The sequence below is a fragment of the Dromaius novaehollandiae genome, chromosome 17, assembly GCF_036370855.1.
Source record: "Dromaius novaehollandiae isolate bDroNov1 chromosome 17, bDroNov1.hap1, whole genome shotgun sequence".
NCBI lineage: Eukaryota > Metazoa > Chordata > Aves > Casuariiformes > Dromaiidae > Dromaius > Dromaius novaehollandiae.
In genome coordinates this window covers 12,577,996-12,592,637 of record NC_088114.1, presented here as the reverse complement: position 1 = coordinate 12,592,637, position 14,642 = coordinate 12,577,996, and the positions used below count along the sequence as shown (strand labels likewise).

Genomic DNA, 14,642 nt, shown 5'->3' with positions numbered 1-14,642 from the left:
TCTAGACCCTACAAATTTTCAAAACTGTTGGCACACTTTGCAGACTGATTAATCTTTACTAAGAAGTTGGTCTGAACTGCAAAGTTTCCAAAGTTTAAGAATTGGATAGTGGATTTTGGTTTGGCCCGTCTCTTACTATTGTTGCATAAGGTGTTAGATACATTAAAATCTGTATTTTTAAATTGAATCATGCCTTTTCAAGAACATAGTCTATAGACAAAACTATGCTTAGGTAAAATCAAAAAAAGTTTTCTTTTAATGAGGATAATCAATTGGACTGATACTTGGGATCCATTCTGTTAAGATTTCACTGTCTTCTCTTAAAAACTGCAGAAAATAAGGTAGCAAAAAGGCACTATTCAGCTTCCAGATATGTATGTATAACTGTGTACTTCACAGTACTGCAAAGAGAAGAAAGTTACTTCCTTAATCTTGTGACAATCGATTTATAACGTGCTATGTGAAATTTTTATCTTCCATATTTTATTACACATAACTTCCATGTATTCTTATTTTTCACAATGTTTATTCAGCACCTTTAAAAAATAAACCAAATTTATCTGAATATTCAACTAGGCCCTTTAAAAATTAACTGCAGCATGTATTTTAAGTGACTTTGAGGGTTAACTCTATCTGAAACTCAACCCAGTAATGCCAGGGTTAAGGCTAAAAACTTTTGGCTGACTCAGTGGACCAGATCTACTCGATTAAAACAATGCACTAGTACTGATGATAATGGTAGCATGTCATTAGTGAGCCCAGGATTGGTTCCCTGCCTCTGGTGCATACTAACGTGCATTCTTTCCTCTTCCTGGTGTGAGAACAGATGCACGCTTAAATATATATAGGTGTTGTGGTACCGAAGCTATGATGCTGAACTGTTTGATCGTGAGCAAATCTTTCACTCAGATATGCAGCAGTTCTGCATATGTAAAATGGTGTGCTGATGTGTAAATGCTGGCTGTGTATTGAGCAGAAGACTAAAGTGTCTATGACTTGTCATAAGAAATGAGCAACATGGATGCTAGCATTTTTGCAGATACCAGCAGCAGCTGTGTCATTTGTGCGGTGTTGGTCCTTTAAGATGATTTTTATGTAGGTCTGGTATTTTGTTAATTTACTAACAAAGAGCCTGACCATTATGAATTAAAGTAAGTATAAAATTGAATTTAGTTGAATCACTCAGGCAAGGTAACAGAATTGGCCTATGCTTACCACCCTCAGAACTAGTAGTGTTTCAAAGCAGCTGGGATGGGAGACATTTGTTTAACTGGAATGCGACAGAACCGTATAAATACCGCAAGACAAAGCTTGTGCTGAAAAGACATGGTAGCACAAAGCAGTAATGGTGCCTAGGCAAAATAGCACACGGGAAAACTGCATAGCTGCACACGGAGGACAACTCAGGTGGGCAACACACTCTGCTTGAGCAGTTTTCCTTTGCGAGATGATTCCTGGTGCACTGGACAGCAGGCTTTGTGTGGTGTTACTGAGGGCAGGGCAGGGACAGGCGACGAACTGGGCGGTAACTGACCCTTTTGTGAGGCGTTTCGAGTTCGGCCGGGTGCGGGGCGCAGGAGAGCAGCCTCTGCCCGGCCCGGCCCAGCCCAGCTCTGCAATGCCCGCGCTCATCGCCCACCTCCACCTTTGCAGCAGTAAAATGCAGCACTCGCAGCGCGCATGCGCCTCCCCCCACCCGGCGCCCCGGGATAGCTATTTATAGCAAGTGACGTCACCTAGAAATAGAACGCGGGGGAGCAGCGCCCCCCTCCCCTCCCCTGCAGTCCCCTCAACTCCGCCCCCTCGTTGCCTTCCTAGCGCGCAGGCGCAGGCGGCGGCAGCAGCGCGAGGCTCCGAGCCGGGCGGAGAGGCGCGAGCTGTGCACGCCGCGGAGGGACGGAGCGAGCGCGCGGCTACCCGCCTTGCCGCGGCCAGCGAGCGCGAGGCGCCGACCGTCGCCTGGCGAGCGCGGCCGGGGGGTGAGCGGCAGCTGCGATCAGCCCAGCGGTCGCTGAGCGAGCGAGCGAGCGAGAGTGAGGTGGCGGCTCCCTTTCGGCTCCCTGCGCGCATTCGCACACTCGCACCGCAAGCCCGCGCATTTCGAGGCGCAGGTTCCCCCCTTCCCCTCTCTGTGAGGGGCGCAGAGTGCCCAGCCCGGCAGCCACCACGGAAGCGGCCATGGGGGACCGAGAGCAGCTGCTGCAGCGAGCCCGCCTGGCCGAGCAGGCGGAGAGATACGACGACATGGCCTCGGCCATGAAGGCGGTGAGTGGGGCTGGCAGCGTGGCGGCTGTGGGTCGTACCGGGGAGGAGTGCTGCAGCGGGGCTAGTGGCGGGGGAGGATGGGAAAGGAAGTGCGGGCTGGGCCGAGGCGGAGTTGAGACCTGGGGAGGGTGCGAGCCGCCAGATCCCACCCGTCGCCCTGGAGAAAGGGGGGCGGGGACGAGACCGTCCCGTCGGGACGCCTTACCGCCGTGCGGGGCGGTGCCGGCTACTACCTGCCTTGGCGAGAGCAGCGATAAACAGTAGCCGGTCCAAAGCGGACCGAGATCCTCTTCCTCCCCCCTCCCTCCGTTATTTCTTTCATTCCCTCGTATCTGCTCCCTCGCAGTCCTCCCGCTCCTGTCCCTGCCCTGGGGGTGTGGCTGTCCCCTCTCCTCCCCCCTTCCCCCGCCAATCCGGCGCGCAGCACGGCAGTTTGAATGCTGCCCGCCTCGCCCTTGTGGCGGCGGGAACCTGGCGGAGTGTCTGCCCACCGCAGCCCGAGACGCGCGTGTCTTCCCTCCCCGCCGGCCTCTGGGAGTTAGTGTGGGATCCCGGTTTGACCTTGGGGTGCGTTTCCAGGCCCAGCAGTCTGGGACACGCGAGCAGTTGGGGGGCTGGGCGGGGGGAGGGGGGCGCAGGCCTCTCCGGTTCGGGGGGGGGGGTCTGAGAAAACTGCGCACGGCAAGGAGAGCCCCTTCCTCTTCTAGACGCTTCTTTTGGCTCGCGATAAAAAAGCACGACTAGAGGCCTCACCCGCAAATATGAGCGCTCTGATTCAGAGACGGTATAGTACTTGCATCCGGATATAAAAGCAGCACAGTGCACAGCATCTGCTTCCCAAGCTGTAATACTGCCTTTTTGCCTCTTCTTTGTAGAATACCAAATTCTCAGTGCATTCCTTACACATATGAATACTGAAATGTGTTTAAACCATAAGGTACAGTTGCAACTCAGCTTCTCTCAAAACCAAGCAGTGAAAGTTATTTGTGCTGACCTGTCTGTACTGGTACATAATAAAATTGCAGAATGATCAAACCTAATATGTCTAGTTCCTTTTTCTTTAAACAAAATCCATCATCTGAAATTTAAAGGTAATATTAATGTTAGCAAATGTTTAGCAATGTCTTTACTGTATCTGTTTACAATTGATTTTAGAGTCTTGTTGATCTGTTCTTTGTGAACACCAAAAGCCCCAAGAGAAATTTGGTTTCCCTTGAGAATAGTGCTGTTTAAAGACACGAGATGATTCTGGTTTGAGAGAGCAGCTTCAAATGGGTTGATTCTTATGACAAAAAAACCCTCATTTTGAGACTGATGTAGATGACATTCCTTAAATGAGGGCTGTGAAAAGACCTTTATTTTGCTCTTCGTTTTTCTAATCATTAGCTGTTTATAACTTAATGTATTATGGCATTGTATATACTAGGACCAACCCAGTTCTAAAGCAGAAATACTTTTGAGTATCTCAATATCATTTATACTAGACATTTAAAATGCAGCTTCTTTATTTTTTATATTGTTAGAATTCTTGATAATTATATTTCTAAATAACCACTGAACTATAGTGTCTTTGTGGCTTCCTGAACATATATGAAAGAAGAAATGAGTAGAACAGAGTTCCTGTGCTTCAGGAAATACCTAAATAAAGACTACCTGTAACTAGTGTGCATGTCCAGTTGTCTTTTTAAACTGTCCTAATACTGGTTTATTTCACTTAATCTTGAGCCACAGTATTCTCTTCATTAATACTGCTTTTGTTTTCTAATAAGGTGTATAATGATGAGCTTCTGTAATTGGAAGCTTGTTAGCACTTCTTAAATGAGATAAATTTTGAGCATTTATGAAAAAGAATGTTACAGACATTATACTTCAAAAATACAAGAAGCAAAGCTGAATTTAAAGGGCAATATTTTAACATTTTAAGTCATTCATTTAATATAATTGCCTTAATACTGTATCTAGTGGTTATTTAAATGTCTTTCATGGGTGTTCCTTCTAACATGGTAATTTCCAGAATGGTCTTTTAAAGTTTGATCTAGATTTTGCAAGTCTGAGCTTAAGCTCCTATAAAATGTTATTATGTGGGCTGTCTATTCCCACACAGCTAATATTTCCTTCAATTTCAGTGATTGTAAACAACCGCTATTCAGAGAAATTTCTCTCTGTATAGAGTAATATATCAAAAGTATCTTTTGTGCTCCAGAGATGGTAGACTTCCTTCAACAGGAAATCAGTGTCGTAACGCAGATATCTATTCCTAAAGCAAAATGTTTTGATTTGAAGCAATTCTAAATAAATTATCTGGATTTAACATAGCCGATGTTTATAAAATTGCTGGGTGATCGGGATGATGGTGCTGTATGAAAATAGCATGCTTCCAGTATAGTAGAAATCTGAATGGGCAATTTCAGTTACAGGTATTTATCACCATATTTTTACTATACGTAATATAGCAAACAGCCTTATAGTTGCTCCTAAAACAAGGTAACAAAATTTTGTTATTTTAGCAAAAGCATATTTACGTAACTTATTTTTTAGACTGCCACTGAAGGAAAAAATAGGAAAAAACAGTATTTTAGGTATTGGTATAAAACTGGAGAAACACTTGTTATTTTCCAATCCTTTTAGTTAATTCTTCTATAGAAAAGCCAGATGAAGTAGCAGTTGTAGCTTAAATAAGGAAACTACTGTTTAATAGTAATTTTATTAGTTGCTTTTGAGTTTTCTTGGAAGAATTCCAGTATTTCTGTTTATAATGTGTAGACAGGAGAGGAAAATGAAGCTTTCACGTAGATTGCTGTGAATAAGTTTGGTTTACTTTTTTGCAGCCAAAATTTTCTTAATAGACAATACAAGCATATGTAGATGTGCCTCTACTAAATGGCATTTTTCCAAGGGGTGTGGCATGCTCATTGCATTAAATGTTGCTCTAGGATTCCAACAATTTGAAATAACATTACATGGTTAAAAATTGCTTCTGAACACAGCAAATGCTGAAGTTGTGTGTGGGGGAAATATGCTTTTAATGTGCAAGTGTTACCATTTCTCACTTGTCTGAACAAATACTTTAAGCATGTTGGAAATACTGCATTGAGTGCTTTTGTTTTTAGGCCATTCCAGAAATATGATTTTATGTTGATTGGGAAGTAAATACTAAACAGTTAAACCATTTTGTTGTATAAACCCTTAGTATTTCAGACTGTAGGAATTCTAATGTGTAGTGCTCAGAAGTTTCCTTTCTTTTGTTGCTGTCCTGGTGTAGCTACATAATAAGCATCTAGTCATTTACACTTCAGTTTAAAAGTTGTGAAGATGCATCTTGAGTTACGTGAGGATCTACAATTTTAAAATTAGTCCTGTGTGTGAAATACTACTTACCAGGGCTCACCACTGCAATAAAATACGGGTATTGCTGGCTATGATCTTGAGACTTCTTTTAAGCAAAATAGCTTGAGGTCCTAGTTTAATTTGTATGCTTTATCTCGGTACATGAATAGACTTAAAGTTTGGGGTGTTCCATATTTTTAGTGTTGTAGCATCCAGTTCTTCACTTTCAACATCAGTATCTGATTTTGGTTAACAAAGTATTTGTATGTAGGAGGGAGGAATGAAATGCCTATAATATAAACAGTATCCTCCCCTGCTGTGAGAAGAATTCCTTACTGTGGCTTGATACAATAAATTAGCTATAGAGCTTCTAATGTCTGATAGAAAACACTGAAGCCACATGATACAAAAAAAAAAGATCTGGTTTAAATTCTTTCTTCTGGTTCCTGTTTATTCAGAAGTTATGAACTACATAACTTTGTACTAGGAGAGTTTGTAATGATTCAAGTATTGTCTGGTTCATGCTACCCTCACTTTATACTGGATCAGGTATAGTCTTTTTGCAGCAACTTGCAAAGAACTGGCACAAGTTCTAACACACTGTGACTAATAAAAAATGCTGACAAAATATTCTGCATAACAAAACAGAAGTGTGATCACATACATGTAATTGATCCAGGTCACGTTCATACTACTAGGCAATCCTGCAGTGCATAGATCTGCTGTTAATTGTGGAACCTTCACTTCGCTGTGTTTTCCATACAAAACTAATTCAGCTTGGCATGTCCTACGTGGGATCACGCACACATGTAAGTCATTCCTGAGCTGGTAGAGCTGGATGTGCTGTGTATGTGGAGTTAGGAATTTGGGGATTACAGTCAGAATTTCTTTTATTTTTTAATTCCCAGTAAACTGAAAGAACTTTGTGGGCACAAAGCAGAGGAGGAGATACCTGTAAGTATCATAGAAATCAAATGATTTAGCCTATATCCTTGCTACAAAAAGCAGACTGTCAGTCTGAAGGAAAACTGCTAGCAGATCACAATCTGCATATTCAATTGCATCATCTTGCTCAGGACTGAAAATAATTCCAAACTTAGGTATGAGGAGGTGTGTTTGCATAAGGAAAGTATAGGGTAATACCTTAGTTAATACTACTTTGAAGTCATCCTTACTACAAGCGGTTTTTAATCCTTCCAAGTGCTACTGTTTTTCCTAACAGACATTATGAGAAAGCATGAGCTTCTTGTTGATCATGTCTAAAATGTAAATCCAAATTGTTGCAATCCAGTATCTTGCTTCTACTAAGAAAAGGCTATGGGTGGAAGAGAAGACATTTCAAGTCCCCCGCGCCCCCCCCCCCCCATCATCCACACGTATGGGGAGAGACATGTGTTTTCTTACCTCATTTGCAAATCTGCCTGCAATAGTAGATGGCTGCTTGAAGGTCACATGCTTTCCTTTGAGTCCAGTTTTCTTGTAATTTAGCTGTTAGCCTAGAGAAGTAGATGTGATTTTTGCACCATAAGTGTTATTTTAGATACATCTACACAAAGTATCGCAGCCTTTTTTTTTTAGCTAGGATTGGGGGTAATTTGCTGCTTTTCTCTCTGAAGTCACTGCATTCAAGATGAGAAGAAAATAGTTCAGGACTAATAAAAAGGAGTTGGGGAACATGTTGAAAGGTGATATTAGACAGGAAAGGGCTTCACTCAAATTGTTGGAAACTTCTGCCACAGGAAGAATAAGTAGTGTGAAACTGCTAGTTTGTTATGCTGAATTCCTGCATGCCGCATCAGATGCTGCTTTCTTTGAAGGTGACTGTCAGTTTCTAGATCGTTAATGGAATCCGCCTGAGGATATAAGTTACTTCTGGGAATGGTATGACACTGACATTTTTTAACCTTACCTTATCTGAAAGAGTAATTCACTACGTGGTTCAAGGCCTGTGGTAGTGCTGTATGTAGTCAGGATACAATGTTTTATATCCTTTCTGACTGATGCAGACAAATGAGAGGCATTGTTGGGTTTGAAACAAAACTGAATGCTTTATTTTTGTATTACCAGGTTTTAATTTTTATGATACAGTGCTAAAGTGTCATTTCTGTAATTTTTAAAACACATGAAATATGAGTATCTGTTCTGTTTTCTTCTAAGTAGAACAGACTTATATAGGGATAGAAATGTGGAAAATCTGAAGAAGGAAAGAAGAAATAAGATGCTTTCAAGTCTTTTAACTCCCAGGGGTTGTCTTCGGTGTGTTGACTTTCTTCAGGCTAATTGTACTGTATGCTGGATTTGTATGGGTTTATTGTGGAAGACTAATTTGACTGTTACAGCATGAGTGTGGAAAGGCAGTATATTTGATAAAGGGAAGCATAGTTGACAAACCTTATTTCTGCTTTGTTCTCCAGAATTTGACAGCTCAGTCAGTTTTTAATTTGTCACTGATTCTTCAGAGAACGTTTTTGAAAGTCATGGTTGACAGAACAGGACCTTCTAATCTTGGGCCCCATGCCCCTGTGTCATGTATCTTAAAATGACTGTACTTGCTACCAAGCACAGCAGTGGCCTAGAGCTGATGGTATTTGCTGATTCTTCAAGATATATCAGTAACTTCTGATGCATCTTAAAGCTAGTAGACATATCTCCTAAGCATGTAGAATTAGCTTCTCCTATGTTAACTTTTTCCTTTTTCCTTTAAGGAACTGTTTCAGGGTGAGTTTAAGAAAATGTGAGAATTATGCCATACAGGCTAGTGATACCTCGATTAGTCTCTTGATTAAGTCTCTTAATAATCTCATGTCTTAGTAAGATGCTTTGTTTTGATTGAGAAGTTAACCTTCCTTCTCCACGTGCAAACAACTCTTCTGCTGTTAGTAGTCCTAAGGGATGACTGTACTCTTGTGTGTACTTGCAGTTTACGTGGGTATATCTTAAGTATTCTGCTATTTCTCAATCTTGTGCCAGGAGAAGTTTTGTAGCCAGGTGCTTACTGAGAGTTTTAACAAACTTTCCCAGCCCGAGGTGATGCAATAGTTAAACTTCAGCAGGCTGGTTTAAAGTTAGTGTGTATATGCCTCCAAAAGTTGTGCTCCATTTTATAGATAGTAATGTAGACATACTTGTAGTACTGAATGTTGAGTAAACAGCCAAGATTACCAGAATCTGCTGGACTTCACAAGATACTCCCTCTATTAATACGATGAAGTTAGTTTGATCTTCAGAAATTCCTGTAAATAGGCTGTTTACCAACACTTCTGTTGAATTTCTGTTGTGATTAGGGAAGGCAAGAGGCTTTTCAGTTATAGGTTATCTGTAAGTGTTGTCTCCTGTACAAGTGGACCTTATAAATGATGCACACTAATTCTTTCAGGCTGGATGTTGTGCATTTTCTGAAATTGGAAATGAATAATATCTGAAGAGAGACAATAGACTTGAAAAGACCTGGAATAATCTTTCTAGGCTAATGGTGTTGCTGTAAGATTGCAGTTTGTGACTTGTGGTAAATGGGACAAAATTTTGAAAACTGATTAATGTATCTCCCTTATAAGTAAATACACCAGCTGTATAGTATAGTAAAAATTTGTATTTCAATACTGCAAAAGTCTTTGCATTATGATGGTTCCCAGTGCCTTTTTTAGGTACTGTAAAATACCATTTTGGTGTCTTGAATACACAGAAGGCACCTGCCTTTAAAAGCTTATTTTTAAAAGCTTAAGGCACCCTTTTAAGGAGGTAGAGGGTCAATATCTCTAGATACTGAATACACAAATACTAGCATTTGGTGGTCGTGAGGGGTGCTTAGTTTGAAGAAGAGAAAGGGATCAAATGCAGAGGTGGTAGGTAGCTGAGGGTAAAGAACAGAGGTGGTAAATTGAGGATGAGGTGGAACAGGAGAAGTGGGGACAAGATGCATAAGGGGAAGACTCAGTAGCTGTAGTTGCAGTCTTCTAGCTTTCATTTCCATTGTATGGTGTTTCTGGATTAGAAATCCAGTCTCTTACTGTTGTCCTGCCAAGACATCCTCAGGTGTTTCTGTCTTGTATACTCTTCCATACTCACTTTTTTATGTGAGTAATATATTAAAGTATATTAGTAGTATATTAAGATTGAGATATTTTTCTAGTATGTTTGTGGAATACTGTAAAGATAATGAAGAACGGTGGGGAAAAAAGGATTTGACTCTTTGTGGTTAAATGTTTACATTTTTAGCAAAGCAGTATTTTAGCAAATCAATCACTGTATTTGAGAACTTGCACTAGATTTTTCAAGCAGAGTCCTTCTGCAGTGCAGGAATAACCAAGTGATTATTAATGGTCTTTTTTTTTTCTTTTTTTTTTTTCACTGCGGTGTGTGTGGGTGATGTGGCATAGGTTTTTTGTTTCTTTTCTTTGTACAAGCAAATGCTCTCCTAATACACTGTAGGGAATAAAAATCTCTTAGCTGAACCTTTATGTTTTGAGGGAGGCGATATCTTACTAGAGAAGATGATATAGGTCTTAGAGTGTGCCTGTGTGGTGCTGAGTCTAAGCTGTGAAGACACTTTGGAAAATGTCATTAGAGTTGATTCCTATGCATTTGACCTTTGGTAGATTGCCTCAGATTGCATTAGGCTGGGCAGAGCAGTGCCTTTTGGGAGTTCTGGTTACTGAGCTGTGGAGGGAAATGCATTTTGGAGATGAGGCTAATAGACTGGGTTTATTTTAAGAACAAAAATTGAAGTTGAAAGTAGCCTCGCTTTGCATCTATGTATGTCCTTGTTGTAACACTTAAAATTAATAGAAATCACTTTTTTAAACTTGTTAAGCTATACATATATTGGATCCTTCACTGTTTTTGCAACACAGTAATGATTTTAGCAGCTTCTGAGCAATGACAGGTCAATTTTCACACAAGTACACATCCTTAGAATTCTAGTGACTTCTTTTAAAGCAGTGTAGTTTAGCTGATAATGAAGTGTGCTTAATGTAGTGGAGTTTTTTTTCCTCCTAATTTCTGTGAGTTTAGTTTCATGTTTCTAATTTTGCAAAAATAGAAGAACTTAAAGTAACTGAGAGTTTTCCCTAAGTTAACATAGCAACTCAAGCCTAAATGAAATATTTAAAGTATTAACCTTCCATTATTACAGCTTTTTACAGGAAGACTTTGGAGTTGATTTTTTTTTTTTTTTTTTTTTTTTTTTTTTTGCTATCTGGTTTGTTCCATTATGTGATTTCTTTGTCCTATCCCTGAAAATCCGACTGCAGCCACCAATCAATAGAAAACAGGATAACTTTTTGCTCACTAAGTGACTGAGAGATACTATGAAACACTAATGCTATTTGTACTATGCAGAGCTTAATCATAATGACTACAGCGCATCCATCTCTGCTGTCGTCTGAAAGAAAGCAGCAGGGGAAAAGAAATGCAAGGACTGCACCAGTTTCCAGTATGTCTGTATAGTGTTCGAGATTCATGTAGCTGATATTCTAGGTACATTTAAATTCACTGTTAAGTGTGTAGTCTGCATAATTACAGCAAAGACTTCCTGAAAACAGAGAGTCTTCCTTCTGCAAATGCTTTTTCATTACTCCAACCTGACTGTGAATGTGCTTTGTAATGGCTTTTAAATACTAGTTCTATTAACAGCAGACCTATGGGGTTTTCACTCTTAAAATTTGACTGCAGAAACGGCTTTAAACTTTCATCATTACAAATTGGCTCTTGTGTAGAAGGAATTTTGGCTCTTGCTCTTTGTAATGGAAGTGTTGAAGGAAAATTGCACGCTCTTCTTCTCTAAGCCAAACTCTTTAAATTTGATCTTTGTCTATATTTTCAGGTAACTGAGCTGAATGAGCCTCTCTCAAATGAGGATAGAAACCTGCTGTCTGTAGCCTACAAGAATGTAGTTGGAGCTAGACGATCTTCTTGGCGTGTCATCAGCAGCATAGAGCAGAAGACTATGGCGGATGGGAATGAGAAGAAATTGGAAAAGGTTAAAGCCTATAGGGAGAAGATAGAAAAGGAGCTTGAGACGGTCTGCAATGATGTTTTGGCTCTCCTAGATAAGTACTTGATCAAGAACTGCAATGACTTCCAGTATGAAAGCAAGGTCTTTTATCTGAAAATGAAAGGCGATTACTACCGCTATTTGGCAGAAGTTGCTGCTGGAGAGAAGAAGAACAGTGTTGTGGAAGCCTCAGAAGCTGCCTATAAAGAGGCTTTTGAAATCAGCAAAGAGCACATGCAGCCCACTCACCCAATTAGGCTGGGGCTGGCACTCAATTTCTCAGTGTTCTACTATGAAATCCAGAATGCTCCTGAGCAGGCCTGCCTTTTAGCCAAACAAGCCTTTGATGATGCCATAGCAGAGCTGGACACTCTAAATGAGGATTCCTACAAGGACTCCACTCTCATCATGCAGTTACTTCGAGATAACCTCACTCTGTGGACGAGTGACCAGCAAGATGAAGAAGCGGGAGAGGGCAATAATTAAGAAGCTTTCCTCTGATCCCTCTTTCATCCACTTCACCATCCCCATCATCACCAGTATTTCCTTACCACAGTCACACTAAATATCTAGTGCTAAGCATATCTGTATTGTACAGCTGTTCAGATCTGCTGTCCACTTTATCAGGAAGCAGTTTCAGATAAGTCTTCATGGGCACTGATGGATTGATTGGTTTATTGGCCCTATTTATCTTAGTTGCACTTGAACAGTGCAGAAGGATGCATATTAAATGAGGCATTTTTAGTTTGCCTGTTGATTATAAAATATGGAAAGAATAATGGAAAGTGATTGAAGATAATTAGATTCCAGTTTAAAAAAAATTCATTTAAAATGAGCTGTCAGTTTTGTTAAGCAGTACATTTTGTGCATGCAAAGTAAATTAGCCACCCCAAATTTTTTTCAGTCAATGAAAACAGTAAAGCTGATGTGAAGTGATGACCCTATTCATCAGTTTACAATAAACTGTTTGAAATGTGAGGTTTCAGTAGCAATTTGTTTTTTTGCCTAACTTATGTGCACAATTTCTTTTAATGCAGTGCATCTATCTAAGAGTTTTGATACTTGTAACCTTTTGCAGTTGTTTTGAAGAATCATGAATTTATTTTTTGTAAACTCTTTGCTGTTTAGTTGTCTGTGTATTCTGACAACACTTATGTCAATGTTAGCCCATGTTAAGATGGATGACTGAGATGCCAGACTTCTAAATTAAATGTTTTGGAATTAAATGAATAAAATAAAATGCTGCTTCGGGGACTATCTCTACATAAGCTGTCCTGTCTTTTGTTAAGAGCAGAGATTGAGTTGCCTAGCACATCATTGATGCATTAAGACATATTTAATCAAAACCTTTATGAAAAGTTGCCTAATATGCTAAAAAAAAAAAAAAATCACAGCAATCTAGAATGTTACACTGCTCACCTCTGTTGAAGTGGCATTTCCAAAGGTAAATTTAGCTAATTTGCTTGGTAGGGCAGTTGTAATGCAACTGTGCTTGGGAGCCGAAGAGCTGTAAAAAAACCCATTACTTGTTATACTGGTGTAGAGACTTGTATTATTTGTTTCTGTTTGCAGTACCTTTTAAATTTTCTTCATAAGTGGTAACCACCAAATTATCTGTTCACATTAAAGGCATTGTCTTGTATTTACCCACTTCTAACAGAAGTGGTGTTTGTTCTTTAGGAATGCCTCTTAATTTTGCTTAAATTAAATCTGGTCCCCAAATTCATGTTTTGCTTTCTGCAGTTAGTGTATGTGTTTATTGATTCCATATGTACTTCTGTAACAGTATGTTACAGAAGCAGTATAAGTTAGCTCTTGTTATGCGTGGCAGTATGCAGAATACTTCTGGCACCTGAGCTAGCCTAAAGGACATGTAAGTGCCTCATTTTAAGTCTGTTTTTCTTTGACATTTACAATAAAAATAACTGGCATAAATACTCATAACTTCTTCTCATATATATATATATAAATAAAAAAAATTTTTTAAAGTAGTATACCAGTTGTTTTTCAGTGTCTGGAGGATTAGAATTTAGAATTTTTAGTGGTAAATTTGTTTGTATTTATGAATTCTATTGTCTTCCAGAAAAATCCAGCTTTATTATTTATTATTCTTGGTAACAGTTGAAAAACTAATGCAGCATCTGAAAAAGACATGAAAATCCTGAACCATAATGTTGTACTGCTGTATAATTTTAAGACACTTGACCTCATTAGTTCAGCAAAAGGAAAATCAAATTTCTTTGAAGTGTGTACTTAATTACTGCTGTCTGCCATGACTTACTCTGGAAGTTCCTCTTAATTGCTGCTGTTTCCTCAAGCAGTTTACAAGCCCCTATTTTTCAATTCAACTTTTTGCATGTAAACCATGCAGGAGTCCTTTTTAGCCAATAATACTTGTTTGGGCTTTATCTGTCTGCTAGATAAAATGCTCTTAGTCTTCTCTTGCTTCTCTTCATAATGTTCTTACCTGCCCCTATGGAACCAAGATGAAACTTGGCAGTAAGACTATCTTTTTATGTTGAAGTATTCTGGCTGGTTAATAATATTATTGCCAATCTTTCCTCTCCCTCCTCCTGTTCATATAGCTACCACTATCTTTTTGTCAGTTCAAAAGCTGAGCAGTCCCTTCTCATTGTAAAGGAATTCTAGTTCGTTAGAGAAGCAAAATTCTCTGGTGTGCAGCTCCTGTGTCACAAAATGAGCATTATGCAATCTGGACATGAGTTAGGTCTCTGACTTCACTGGACCAGGCTGTTGAAGATTGGATGCAGTTTCTGGATTCTTCAATAATTTTTTGCAAGAAAGGTGATAAATTTTACTGATCAGGTTGCTGCTGTTCTCTATATTGCCATTAGTTTGGGTAAAATGGGTGTCATAGTATAAAATTCCTTTTGAAGTAGGTTACCAACTCCTCTGCTTCAAGGGTGGATTCCCTTCCCCTAAGCAGTATAAATTTCAACAGATAAATCAATCGTAAGTGTAAATATTAACAGATGAGAAAATAGTTGCATAGTAGGAAGGTATGTGAAAAGTTCCTTCATCGTATCTTGATGAACTG

The 14,642-nt window shown here is 39.7% G+C and overlaps 1 protein-coding gene across 2 annotated transcripts; it reads left to right on the top strand.

Moving 5' to 3' along the window:
- The first annotated feature begins 1,785 nt into the window (after positions 1–1,785).
- On the top strand, positions 1,786–12,852 carry YWHAH (tyrosine 3-monooxygenase/tryptophan 5-monooxygenase activation protein eta). 2 transcript variants are annotated; one of them, XM_026119112.2, is made up of 2 exons: positions 1,786–2,265; positions 11,414–12,852. In XM_026119112.2, the coding sequence occupies exons 1-2, from the start codon at positions 2,179–2,181 to the stop codon at positions 12,068–12,070; spliced, it is 744 nt and encodes a 247-aa protein (XP_025974897.2). In that variant the 5' UTR covers positions 1,786–2,178; the 3' UTR covers positions 12,071–12,852. The 2 variants fall into 2 exon arrangements, with proteins under 2 accessions (XP_025974897.2, XP_064378297.1); XM_064522227.1 differs by lacking the exon at positions 1,786–2,265 and adding an exon at positions 6,360–6,401.
- The last annotated feature ends 1,790 nt before the right edge of the window (positions 12,853–14,642 follow it).

Bases quoted from the DNA above. Each gene is read 5' to 3' on its own strand.
- YWHAH (XM_026119112.2), top strand. From the start codon at position 2,179: ATGGGGGACCGAGAGCAGCTGCTGCAGCGAGCCCGCCTGGCCGAGCAG. The intron at 2,266-11,413 runs GTGAGTGGGGCT...CTATATTTTCAG, and splicing joins TGGCCTCGGCCATGAAGGCG to GTAACTGAGCTGAATGAGCC.